Source organism: Amblyomma mixtum, chromosome 3, assembly GCF_055824585.1.
Source record: "Amblyomma mixtum isolate Tamu chromosome 3, ASM5582458v1, whole genome shotgun sequence".
Taxonomy (NCBI): Eukaryota; Metazoa; Arthropoda; class Arachnida; order Ixodida; family Ixodidae; genus Amblyomma; species Amblyomma mixtum.
The window spans coordinates 333,060,744-333,073,933 of NC_143014.1; the positions used below are offsets into that span (position 1 = coordinate 333,060,744).

Here is a 13,190-nt window from a genome sequence, read left to right on the forward strand (position 1 = left end):
TGTGTATTTAGTCAGGTTTCTTCTGAGATTAAACAGTTGTCCTGTGTGTTTATCCCTTTTCCGTGTTTTTATAGCGCTCACCAATTCCTTCAAGCTTGCAATGTACACGCATTTTTCATGAACTGGTACAAAGCTTTGCAGTCGGGCATTTGTTTTTGCAGTTTTTTTTGGAAAAGCAAAATATTTTGTATTGCAAGAAATATTCTCACCTCTGTTGCTTACAACTTACTAGTTGTTCAAGATGAAAACATGCTTTCGGAGCGGCAGATGACTAATTTACTTGGCACAGTGGAGTTACTGCATACAACTGAATGGTGTCTGTCAAATTCGCTTGCTTTAATGACATATTCTGAACTTAATGTTTACTGTTTTCTGCAGAAGACGTCCCCGGCTTGTCTACAAATTCATCATGGTCTGTACAGTATCCTTCCTGCAGCTGTGTATGGCCGGTTTGATGCATTCCTCATGAAGACTGAAGACAGCATTTATGTCATAATAAAATCATCCCGACTGATATGCTTTGCCATTTTGGTCGATTGCTTTACAGATTCATGCAGATTACATAAAGCAAGGTGTATGTCCGATTTCAGACACTCTGCGGGCTTTTAATAAGCCCAGTGGCCCTCGGAGGTGCACTGATTGGTGGTTGTAGTTCTGGCTTGCCTCATAATGGTGAAGAATGCATTACCTGCAAATATCCTCAAAAGATCCGCCGGTGGATATCCGAGATGGATATCTGTCGGCAGTCTAAATAATTATATTTGTACCTCCGTCGGAGGTCCGTGCGAGAGCCGTTGGACGTCGGCGGATCTCCCACGGATATCCGTATATCCAGTAAAGGACATACCTCGGACGTCCATTGAATGTACACTGGTTGATTGGGTGGCTGCATACACTGCTATATACCTTAGAAAGAGGCTTTCTGGGATAAAGCTTCGCGCAAAAGGATAGCCATTCTCATCTTGCGAGCTTGTCCAAATGGCGCTGAACATGTTTCTGTGCACTCCTAACAACTCTGATGTCTTCTCTATAATTTATCCGGCATGCTCGTCTCTCTGCTCTGCGGCGAATTGCATATTCGCTATCTGGAGCTAAGTACACTTTTTGTAGAGTTATAACCTTAGTGCTGAACATTTTAGCATGTTTTGGTGAACAGATTAACAGATGAACAAAGTTGGTGAACAAAGTTTTGGTGAACAGATGCTTCGCGTGGGTGGTTGGTTGCATACTGCGGCTGCCGTGAAGTGTTTACATGTGTACTCGCTACAGGAGGTGGCTCAACGTTTTGATGTGGTGGAAGAGGAGGGAATTCAACCACGTCCTCAATGCACAGATGACTGCCTTAATTTTTGTCCGGCGGTTGAGGAGCTTTCTTCTCCGGTAATGAATTTTTCCTGCGGTGACTTCCCTGGATTTGGTTTTGTTCAATTAAAGCAGTTTTTGCTGACTTATAGTCTGTATTGTTGGAATGTACTTGTAGATGATTTTTCTTCTTTTGGTAAACAGTGCAGCAGAAAAACGTTGCCTCGTGGGGCTTACCAAAGTTAGGACAAAGGGGGTTAGCACTTACACATTCATTTTGGTTTGCACATGCATTTATTTCTAGCCAGAAGAAAAGAGATAACTATTAAGTCTAAGGAAAATACAACGTTTCACGAAGCGCGAAAACGATTCCCACAAACACAAGGAATGTTCTTGCTCACAGGAAAACATTGGCAGTGGCTTAGCTCACCTATGCCAGGATATACGCGTAGCGAGAGGTACGGTATATATCCCTTGTTACGTCTAGTTGTTTTGCTTATTCCACTGCCGCATCACCGTCATTTATACACCGCGACCCTCCTCCTCCCCATGCGCAGTCTCGGTCGGAGGTGAGCAGCGCGTCGGCGCGCGGCGCCGGCAGCTGGGATGTCACTCGGCGGCGCCTCCCGGGCGGGGGAAAGGCGTGGCTGTGACGTCATTCGGCTCCTCGCGCATGCGCACAAGTGGCGCCGAAGACCCTCGGCAAAACTGAGAGACTGCAGGTAATGTAGCTCTCGATACCGATGTGGAGCAACGGAGTGGAGAACCACACCGTCCAATACACATTGAGCCGGAGGCAGGGCCATATCGCGCCCCCGGCAAACGCAGCAAAGACTGCTCGGCCACCTCTGACAAAGGCCCCTGGCTTGGCAGCTCTGAAGGCTTCCCGCAATCGGGAGAAGCCTGCAACTCATGCACCCGCAGCAACTCTGCGGACCTCCAACGAACGCCTCCAGGCTCTAGGGAGGCGATGGTCACAATGCCAATTTTGCTTTCGCTTCAGCAGAGGCGGAGCTCTCTTGAGCGTAGGATATGTGGGCATACGCAGGGTGACCACAGTAGTGCACTTTGGTGCTGAGGTGCAGTCATTGGATTTGTGTTCATCAGATGCACATTTGGCTCAGGTTTGGTGGCTGCGACAGCTTAGAGAGTCATGGCCATATTTTGACACTTGAAGCACCGTTTGGGATTTAATTGGGATGTATGGTCTTTGGATTCAGTGAGCGCGCGGGTATTGAAACTACTTTTGCCGTCCTGCGGACGTTCAAGACGTCTTCAGGACATCTAGGGGAGGTTCAGTGCACATCGGGAGTTGGCTGGAGGCAAAGTTTCCTTCTTGTTTTTTTTATCTTTTTATACGATGGACATCGCGGTGACGTTCTGGTCTCTAAGACCCTTCTACATTTATTTTTCAGTGAGAGACAGGAAACCATGTTCAGGTCGAAATTATGCCCTTGACTGTATTGAGTGATCTGTGAGCACCTGATGGAGGCAGGGATGTCTCCAAGCTAGGTCGCTATGGGAGTTTGGAATATTGTACATTGCTGGGATCTGAAGTGAAATGATTCAAGCAGTTTTGAAGCCTACGGGACCTCGAGCTTCAATCACGGACCATGCAAAATTGACCTTCAAATGACCCTGAGCTTCGAAAGCAAAGGAAAGGCACATAACTGGCACCCAGGGACAGTGACACCTTAGTAACGCTTTAAGCTATAAAACCAATGAAGCGGGAGCTTGGAAAGCAAAGGAAAGGCGCATAACTGCCCTATTTGAACAGTAGACACCTCAGTCGTGCTTCAAGATATGTGGCAGTACAGTTGTGCGCTGCATGCGTTGGCATTGACAACGTTGTGGCAGAATTGCGGCACTGAAGCAATAGGCCGTCGGCATTCGTTGTGTTCAGTGGCGTTAAAAACGTTTTACATTGAGATGATTTTAAGAAAAGGAAGTGCGCATAACTGGCTCCGTGTAGTGGATGCCTGAATTGTGCTAATAGGTATACGTGGGGTGATGAGAAAGAGATGTTGGCTGCATGTGTGCGCTGACAACGTTGTGGCAGACACGTGGCACTGCTGCAATAGGCCGCAGCGTTCATTAGGTGAGCAAGCACTCGCGATCAACCATTAACTGCCACCTGCCAGGGTGGGTGTGCTGCCTATTCAGTGTCCATCCCAAACATATACACCAGCTTCTGGTCATTCCTCCAATAACATGCACCCAGATTTCCACGCTGAACGTCGTACAGAGAGAGCCAAATCATTAGGAAAACGCTTTCTTAGTGATACTTCTGTGGTATATGTAGATGCAGCAGATTCTTCGGCTGACAAGACGGTAGCTGTGGTCACCACGGAAAGGGGTACACTCATAACTGGGGGCACTATATGCATTCAGCACACACATATGTTGGAGAAGAAACAGCCATTTCTCTAGCCATTGCGGGATCCTCGGCAGAAACCATTGTCAGCGACTCAAATTTGGCGATACGTAACTATACGTTGGGAAAAATCTCCCCACAAGCAGCACAGATTCTGCAAAATTATCAGCCCACACGGCGCATTCGCCTAATCTGGACGCCTGCTCATGCCTCCCTTGCTGGTAATGAGGCGGCTCATAACCTAGTTCGAGAACTGTCCCACCGAGCTGGGTCGTGCAGCCCTCCCTCCCTATACTCATGCAAGGACAGGTTGTTTTCTTAGAGAAATCCTGCAGCACTACAGGCTTGCAAGACGCGGATTCCCCCCAGAAGATAAAATGCTCTCCAAACAACAGGCCAAAGCCTGGCATAAACTTCAAACTAACACCTATCCAAATCCACAATTATGTAGCTTCTATTCGCGGAAGGACTCTACTTAGACAAATGCAAACATTGTGATAGCTAAGCCGATCTAAATCATATGATCTGGAACTGCCCGCAGTCCCTACCCACGAGTCGATTCATTACCGACTCTGATCATTGGGAAGCTCTATTGCTCAGCCCCGACCCGGGGACACAGATCAAGCCCCTCCAGCTGGCTGAAGACGGCGCCGCTGCCCAAAGGATAGCGGCCATCGTTTAACTTTGAGTCACTCCTCTATATCTGCTGGAAATAAAGTTTCACCACCACCACCAGTGTTCGGAACACACTCAACGTTACAGATGCCAAGCCGCTTATATATAGTTAGTTGCCCGATAGGCCATAGCTTTCGCTCTGTAACCATGTTCAGCAGTGTTGAACGGCACCATTTTTTTTTCTGCTGTTTCGCTATGTGCGTACCATATGGTACCTTGGAAAAACTTCTGTTTTTTTTTTTTTTAAAGAATGAAGCTGTTACTTCAGTCCATCCCCTTTTTTTTGAGGGCGATCATTTGATGCATGCATGGTAGCCATGAATAATTGTTTTTTCGGCCTCAGTGCCAGCTATGAGCGCCCACCACGGAGCCCATTGAAGGGACGGGACAGGAACTTGCGCGCAAGCCCTGCCTACGGGCAGTGCTTGCATTGGAGTCTACAGTGTGCTGTAGACGTCATATGCGTTGGCATGCACGCCATATATGCTACCCCCAGCAATAAAAATATGGCATAACCCATGGTAGTTCTACATGCAAGGTTAGCACTATAGCCACCCACACAAAATGAAAAGGCAAGAACAGGAGATGGGACAGTTAACTGTGCCCCTGTGTGGGCATGTGCCATTGTATTAAGATAACAACAACAGCAATAAGACAGGTGAAAGATGAAGGGGAGGACAGGAAAAGGCGACTGCCGATTTCCCCGGTCAGGCCAGGCCGGAGCTAGGTGCCGCGTCTGCGGGAAGCTGCAGCCAAAGTGGTGTGTTGCCTCCGCTGAGGGGCCTTAATTAATGGTCCAAATGCTCAGCATTGGTTCAATTGCCAAGATGTTTTCCCCGGAGATGGCTATGTCACGCACAACCAGGCGTGGTGGTCAGGTTCGTGGTGGCGCACTGCTCACCAAGATCCCCCAGACATGTTTCTATTGCTTGCTAGGTTATGGAAATGGAAACCACGCCCTTTTCAAGTTGGATACCATTAAATTTAAGCTGGAAAATTCTATTTACAGCTAGATTATGGAACTGGAAATCATATCCAGCTGTATTTCTTGCTTCCAGCTACCTCCAGCTGGAAAGTTTTGATGTCCAGCTAGAAGTCGAAATGGAAGCACCATTAACTGACCAACACCTGCATATGTTGCAGATGCTCCTGCGAGGCCGAGGGACCTTTGAGACTTAATCATCTTTTCACAAGGAAATTTGCTTATGAGCAACTTCAAGACAAGCATTCACTCACATTTCTTCTCAAGGTGAACAATCCAGCTCGCCCAACCTGTCACCTTGCTAATTTTACCACCGAGACATATTGGGCACACTGATTGCTTTAGAATGCAGTAACAAGGCAAGCACAGACTCTCCTTACCCCAGTGAACCAATCAAATCAGCTCAATGTAAAAACTTTAGCTACTGTAAACAATATGTAATCTCATCATTTTTGTGTGGCAAAGCTCACCCAGATTAAGTTTTATGAAATGTTTTGAACCTGGGTATTTCGGTGTTAGGTTTGAATGAAACAGATTTATACCTGTGACATGCCACTTAAGTCCTGAGAATAGTGTTTTTACCTGACCTACTGCTGTGGTTTTGATGGAAGCTGTATAGTACTATACTGTGCTACTGCCTCAAACTTAACAGAGCCCTGAAAGATGTGGAGGGCACCTTAAGCCGCATACATGCAATCATACGTGTTCATGGTGATGGGTGTGAAGGTAAGTTAACACTGCTGCATCATATAGTGCCAGGAACATAAAGCAAAGTTGTAATCAGCGCATGTTTGCATATTGCATACGCTTCCTGCTGTTTCATATGCATGAAGGAGATTCCTGTTCCTAAAAAAAATTATTGTAACTTCATTAAGGGGGGACATCGGTCTTAGATCATTTTTTTTATTTACAGACTAAATGCAATGAAACTGCACAGACTTATTCAGTTTTTTCTGCTGATCTCAAAAATGCAATTTGTTTATTTCTAGGCCAATTAGTTCCTTAGATATTATATATATATCATGCCATTGTCTGCTGAAACAATAGAAAAGAAATGGGCCACCAGAAATTTAATTTTAATGTGTGGGTAGATACTACAATGTGTGTGGAATGCAACGCTGGAAGCAGTTTTCAGTTTTTTTTCTGTGTGGACAAATGGGTTTAATAGTTAGTTTCATGTGTGTCATGTTTTCTGGCATTGTATGTCTGGTCAACTCACTTGAAAACTAACTACACAACACAAACAAACGACAATACAACGCGCAGGACGCACGCACCGAACATGGAAGAACAAAAATGTTCCAAAGCGTCTGCTCAGTCAAATTCGCACTAGCCACCATATTCACACTACGCGCCGTCAGTTACGACTCCGGGCTTGTCTAGCGCTTCGACTTCACTATGGCCAAGTTAAGCAGCCGTCCTGGAGGTAACGTTTATGCAATGCAATGAAAAAAATTAATTTATCAAACCATTCAGGTTGCACGCTGGAAAAGCTACTGTAAAATTAAATTCGTCGTATATGATTTATTTTGTGCGTCTTTGCAATGTCAGCGACGCGAGCATGGACACGAAATACGTGAATAGCGCTAGGAACTACCCAGGTAGCACAGAAATGTTAAATTTGTGATCGAGCCAAATGTTACAACTAGGTGGTTAGCGTCATTTTTTTGTAGCGTTTCTGTAACGTTACTAATAAACGTTGCTATAACGTTTCCCTAACAGCTCATATACAGTTTTGCTACGTATGTATAACGTGAGGAGAACGTTATGATAATGTAATGAATGAACGCTTAAAAAACAGTGAAGCAACAGTTGCACTACTTACCTGAAACCTCTATGAAGTGTTCGCTAAACGCGCAAGACAATGTTAGTGAAACACGTAAAAAACTACGAAATGTTGAAAACCTTTCAAGACCACCGTAAGCTGTGCTATATTATTCAGATAAAGGCATCATGCACTGTGGTCTTGAGTTAATACTTCTCAGGCATGCAAAATCACCTATGCCCATGTCATAATTTTAATGGAGTGATATTTGATGTCATGTTCTGACTAAGTGTACTTGCCAGCAATTCGATGTCTTCAGCAATAGGTACCTATTTGCAGCATATATTGAAGCATTAGCACACTCTATTCACAGTAGGTAGAGCATTAGTATAACCACAGGAAGCTACATGCAATTATTTGAAGTAAGTTCAGTCTGCAGCGAATGTTGTAGAAAATTTTATTGCTAGATCATATACAATTGAAAAATTAGGTGTAATATGCTTTTGTAATGAAGTGAAAAATGTCCAAAAGTGCAACAAGCAGACATGTTAAACAAAATACTGTAAGCTATAATAATAGGTTTGCTGTAAGTTATACAAACAAGAACGTACCATACAGAATATATACGTAGGGCTTACAGACTGAAAGAATGACAATAAACTTTGTAGAACAGGAACCAAAAAACTAAGTGCAATATGCTGTCGTTCTGAACAGTACTGAACTGAAAAATGTCCAAAGATGCGTACAAGCAGGTAGGCTGGTGAATAGATGTACTGTAAGCTATAATAACAGTTTTGCTGTAAGTTATAAAAACAAGAACGTACCATACAAAGTATATACATAAGACTTACAGACGAAAAAAATTACGATACGCTTTGAAAAACAGGAACCAGCAGGAGTCAGCAAGAAAAATCTCTGTTCCTTCCTGGAGCCCACACACCTCTGGATCACACCTTTTTCATCTGTAGAAAAAAAAGAGAATGATGACAGCAACATGACAACCTTATTGATTCTCATACCTGTGTGTCAATGTAAGCAGGCTCTAGTTCAACTGCTAAGCACTAGTGCTTTTTAAATCACGGTCAGGTTAATATTTCGGTCTGTCAGTGGTTGAAAGAATGAGGTTCACATTAGCGTAGCATAAAGCATTGGAGCAGCAAAATTAGCTTGTTATTCATTTGTTATGGCTGAGCAATAGTATTGGGGGAAAAAAAATCTGTGCCCCTTAGCCCCTTGTTATCAGAGTGAAAGCTTCATAAAACATACTCTTAAGCGACCTGCATGAGAAGGTTATGCATGAGGCATGCATATATATATATGCATGCATGCATCCAAGCATGCTTATAGAAACAAACACAGCAATATACTCTTTTCGTGTAAAAGTGTAAAAGTACAGATGCAAAAAAGCAAGTGCCCAGTCTTCTCAAACCACCAAGTGAAAGTTGAACACAGGAGTGAATCAGCTGAGCCAGTTTTGCTGTGCCAGTTTTCACTGTGACCTTGTCAGCAATGAAAATGTCTCTTGCTGCCAAAGATATGTCAAAATCATAAAAGGCACAGCTGTCACATTGTACAGCCAAAAACACAAGCGGAGGCGGTGGTGCAGTATTCAGCAGTGGCCAAATCACACTGCAGACGGAAACGAGTAGAAACAAATGACGCGCATACTAAACTTTGTCGTACGTGCATACAAGTGACCTGCAATGCTCAACATGGAACATCTAAGCATGGTGAGCTGTCAGCAAATGTGATCTCTCTCTGAATAGCAAGTGTGAGTTTTAGGTAACACCTGTTCATGATGAAAAGTGGAAATGCAGGGTGATTTTTTTTGCGTAACAAAGAAATGCCAGGTGATATTTGTGTACCAGGAGCTTGAAAATGTCGTGAACAATGACCCATATATGAATTTTCCAAACTGTTTCTGCCAGTTATCACAACCACATGTTTGCTTCCAAAGACAGCTGCTTTATACTGCCACATTAGTATGCATACACAAGTGAGATTATTCCTTGCCATGGCTGCAGTGAGCCGTGCGTTGCTAAAGCACAGCCAGTCAGCGAGTGCACGTGCCATCTCATCATCTGTTGCACTGTGGGTTACACGAACAGCAGCTGCAAACAATGTTTGCAATGATCAGGACCACCACTCTAGGTACGCAAGTGCTGTTATAGAAAAAAAAAATAACAGTGTCAGTGCAGTGTGGGTATACTCTTATCGAATACGAGGCGGATGAAGGCCAGTTTTTCGGCTCTTTTTTTTCCTTTCCTTCCTGTCCAGTTGTATTCAACAGCAACATCATCAGAAACTAATTTTTTGAACACCCGCCTTGTTGTGCTCGCAACATCTGTTCCACCAATCTGGCCTAGAGTCTACACCTGAAAGTAAGGAAGCAGCCACACAATGCAAACATGTCAAATCCCACCTATTATTTTTGGGTAAGCGTAAGATGCTGAGGATATTTAACTTACTAGTGCAGCAAAGGTTGCCGCATCTTTTGTGCTTGCCTCCAGGATGTCAAATTCTTCCTTTGTCTTCACTGGATACATAGGCATGTCATCTGGCGCAACCGTGTCTGCAGAATATGCTTCAGTAATGATTTTCGCAGCTATTTTCGAAAGCACAGCTGCCTGTCGAGCTTGCTCCACCTTGAAGTGCTCAAGCTCCCGGAGAATTTTGACCACAGCTAGAAAAGGGAAAGGATGCAAGTTTGTGATGTGTAAGTTTCAGATAAAGTTGAAGAAACTTAAATGTAATATATATATATATAAATATATAAATATATATATATATATATATATATATATATATATATATAGACAGGGATACTATGTAGAAATAAATTACGAACTAGGATGAAGGTTCCATGCTCCCATTCTAAGCAATGCTACTGTACGTCCATTTTAATGTGAGGATATCAGACAAGAGTTCATTCTGTAAGCAATTAACAGTCCGTATTTTCACTGCTCTGTTTGATAACCTAATTTTGGTGACATAAAGAAAAACAAGAAAATATTGTGTGCTGCGCCTATCATGAAGGCACTGGGCTGCACTACAGAAAAAGAAATAATTTAGTAACAGTACAAAGAACTGACCTCAAGAATATTTACAGGATTGCAAGAAGTCATGCGCATGCAATTAAATAGAAACACAATTGAACAGCTGCCGTTTCAGCGAAATTAAAATATGTATGATTTTGTTCACTGCAGGGTGTTCAAGCGTTAGCTGCAATGATAGGCTTCCGGTTGTTCTGAATGGAAAACAAATGTATTAAAGCAGCAGAACATACAAGTCATGTGCAAAAAAGTCTGCATGCAGTTTAAACTGTGTACCTTTTAATTTGGTAGAAAAGAAGAGTTCACTTACCTGCCTCGCATGGATGACTGTTATTGTCAGAAAGCATACTACTTGGTCTTCCTGGTTTACAAGCGGACGCAGAGGGTTGAGCTGGTTGAGAGACATGACCTGCAAGCACGGTATAAGTATTGTTATTAATTGTGACAATCTTTGAAATGTAAGGGATACTAGCTGCATTTGTAAAATTATTGACAGACTTCATTTATCTCTCAGTAATGCATATATGTGCTATATCTAAGGTACTTTTTCATTCAGACATCTACTATGAGCAGTTCGTTTCAATACAATGCTGCTTAAAAACTATACAGACCCGTAACTGAAAGTACGTTTGCTCTCTACAGCATGAGTGCTGGCAGGGTTGTTTCTTCCTGTACTGCTGACCTGTGGTAACTGAAATGTTTTCAATCTGTGATCTCACTTGCATTGACAATGATCTCGAAATCAAATCGAAATCGCCGCAAAAAGGAAACTGGAACCAGTGGTAAATTTCTTTTGTTGACGTAGCTGAGAAAAAAAAAAAAGGCTGTGCTGTACTCCATTGACGGCAGTGACACTAAATGTTTCAATGGGTGAACCGTGCAGCTAATGTTGCACTTGTGTCCAAGCAAGCATTCATGCTGCTGGACTCATAGAGCTAATATCTGGACTGGATGCAGTGCATCTGTCTGTGCTGCAAGCAATCCAATCCAATGCCACACAAGCCATGAGATGGCGGGGCTGGCCGAAAGTTGTGAGGCATGCTGCAATGCAGTTAACTAGAATAGTTACGGATTAGTGTTGTGCACAAGAATGATAACTGTGAGTTTACGTTGCTACGCATGAAGGTGAGAAACTGGTGGAGAAAATGAGGTGAGCACTACACAGCCAAAAAACTGCCATAAATATGAATGCATCTGGCTGCATGTGTAACCTGTCCCAGAACGTGTGACGCCAAAGCTTCGGGGCATACGCTTGGACGTCTTGGTGACAACGTAAGTAGCAATTGTTTTATGTGCTTTTTAAGGCGAACAGCTTTAATGCTGCATCGTTGTCAACAGAACGTTGTCAGCAGAGGTGTCACGCTTATCTAGCCAGACCAGAAAAAAACCTTTGTGCACGATGTTATTCGAACCCCAATCCTTCCGTTCCGCAGCCGAGCGTGCTAATGGCTACGCTACTTCCTGCCAGCGCATAAGTAGTTCTTGTCTAGGACGCTAAAAGAGAGTGTGTGCAGAAAGGCATCGAATCAGACGGATGCCTCCCAAATGCACTCCAGCATTTAAGATTCACAAACAGCTGTGTACTTAGTTAACATCTTAACCACAGATCAGTGACACAAGCTGCAACACCGCACTAAAGGCTTTCGACTCACCACACTTTAGGTCAGCAAAGTGCCCCCCTGAATTTTTTATATGAACAAGAACCAGGTTGTACATGTGTGTGTGCAGCTGTCATGACAGTAAACCTTCTTCATCTTTGTTTCTGATTTGTACACAATCTCATCTGTGAATACACTATTTTTGACTTTACCATTTAGACTGAGATACCCAACACTGATGTCAAGTCCGATTGATCTTCAGCCCTTAAAGCCCCTCTACGTGTGACTTCATAGCTGTCTGCAAAAAGAAAGTCAGTAGCAGTATACAGCAAAGTTGTTTGACATTATTAGCACATATGCATATAAGGTGCTCGAACAGCAGAAAACAAAATAGAGGTGTAAAAGGGTAGCTTATTAAAGTGTTGTCCAATTTAGTGGCTCTTGTGAATACTTCCAATCAGGAGATAACTATTAGCCATACTAAGCGCTGTATGCATCACCTGACCTAGCAGCGATATAGTACCATGGCTACTGATTTACAGTAGCGTACAACAAAACACACAGGTATATGCACCAGGCCTCAAGCAGCAACTGAGGCTTTCACGCACCCAATTTTTTTTTCTTCACATTGTAACTTCACAAAATGCATTTGTGCGAATTGAGAACTTTTTATAATTTTAAGAAGTGCTCACAAGCAGTATTCTGCAGCTTTCGCTACTCAGGCCTGGTGATGTCAGATGCAAGCTGAAACACCCTGGCACACGTGCTAGTGCACTGTCTGTACATTTTACTGTAGCATCTGCTTGTCAGTCTCAAATGAAACTGCAGCTGGGTGCCTTCGTGTTGCCTCTCTTGGACTGCTCTCTGGCAGGTCACTGACTGGTCACCGCCAGGTTACACATAAAATAAGAGGAAGCTAATTTGGCATGAGCAAACTCATAGCCTTCTAAAGCTGGACAGTTTTGGGTAGTGTTACATTCTGAGGTACCAAAAAGGTAATCTTTGAATAGTGACATTTGTATCGCGTTCTATACTTACCTGTGGTCGACAGGACTCTGCAGGCAAACTGTTGCCATTGTGTGTCATGCTGCCTTTGGTGCTTGATGGCAGCATTTACTTTCGCCAAACTCTTGAATGGTGGCCAGAAGGCTTTGTTTTTATGAACCCAAGCTGATGGTAGTGTAGCAATGTCATTGGAGTCTGTCAAGTGTACTATATGCTGAGAACATCTGAAAAGCAAAATTTAGACCATTGTCAAAAAAAGCTGCCAAGTGCAACAATTGAGTGTCATACTCTGAAGTATTTTGTTATATTTTGTTTTTGCTCTTCTGATGTAGTGCTTTTTGCTCTTCTTGCTCACGGACCCTCTGTGAGGGCGTGGAATCTCTTTTTCCTTAAGTAAATGAAAAAGTCACGAGCTTAACAACATAACAGTATGTGT

The 13,190-nt window shown here is 43.4% G+C and overlaps 1 protein-coding gene across 1 annotated transcript; it reads right to left on the bottom strand.

Moving 5' to 3' along the window:
* Positions 1-7,565: 7,565 nt before the first annotated feature.
* Positions 7,566-10,851, bottom strand: LOC149355988 (uncharacterized). Its single transcript, XM_089577724.1, has 3 exons — positions 10,462-10,851; positions 9,567-9,781; positions 7,566-8,060 (listed from the first exon to the last, which is right to left on the bottom strand). Exons 1-3 carry the CDS (start codon positions 10,652-10,654, stop codon positions 8,046-8,048), a joined length of 423 nt encoding a protein of 140 aa, XP_089433850.1. The 5' UTR covers positions 10,655-10,851; the 3' UTR covers positions 7,566-8,045.
* Positions 10,852-13,190: the final 2,339 nt, after the last annotated feature.

Coding starts and splice junctions, on each gene's coding strand:
- LOC149355988 (XM_089577724.1), bottom strand. CDS start 10,654: ATGAAGTCTGTCAATAATTTTACAAATGCAGCTAGTATCCCTTACATT. Junction 9,782..10,461: donor CAGTCATCCATGCGAGGCAG/GTAAGTGAACTC, acceptor TCCCTTTTCTAG/CTGTGGTCAAAATTCTCCGG.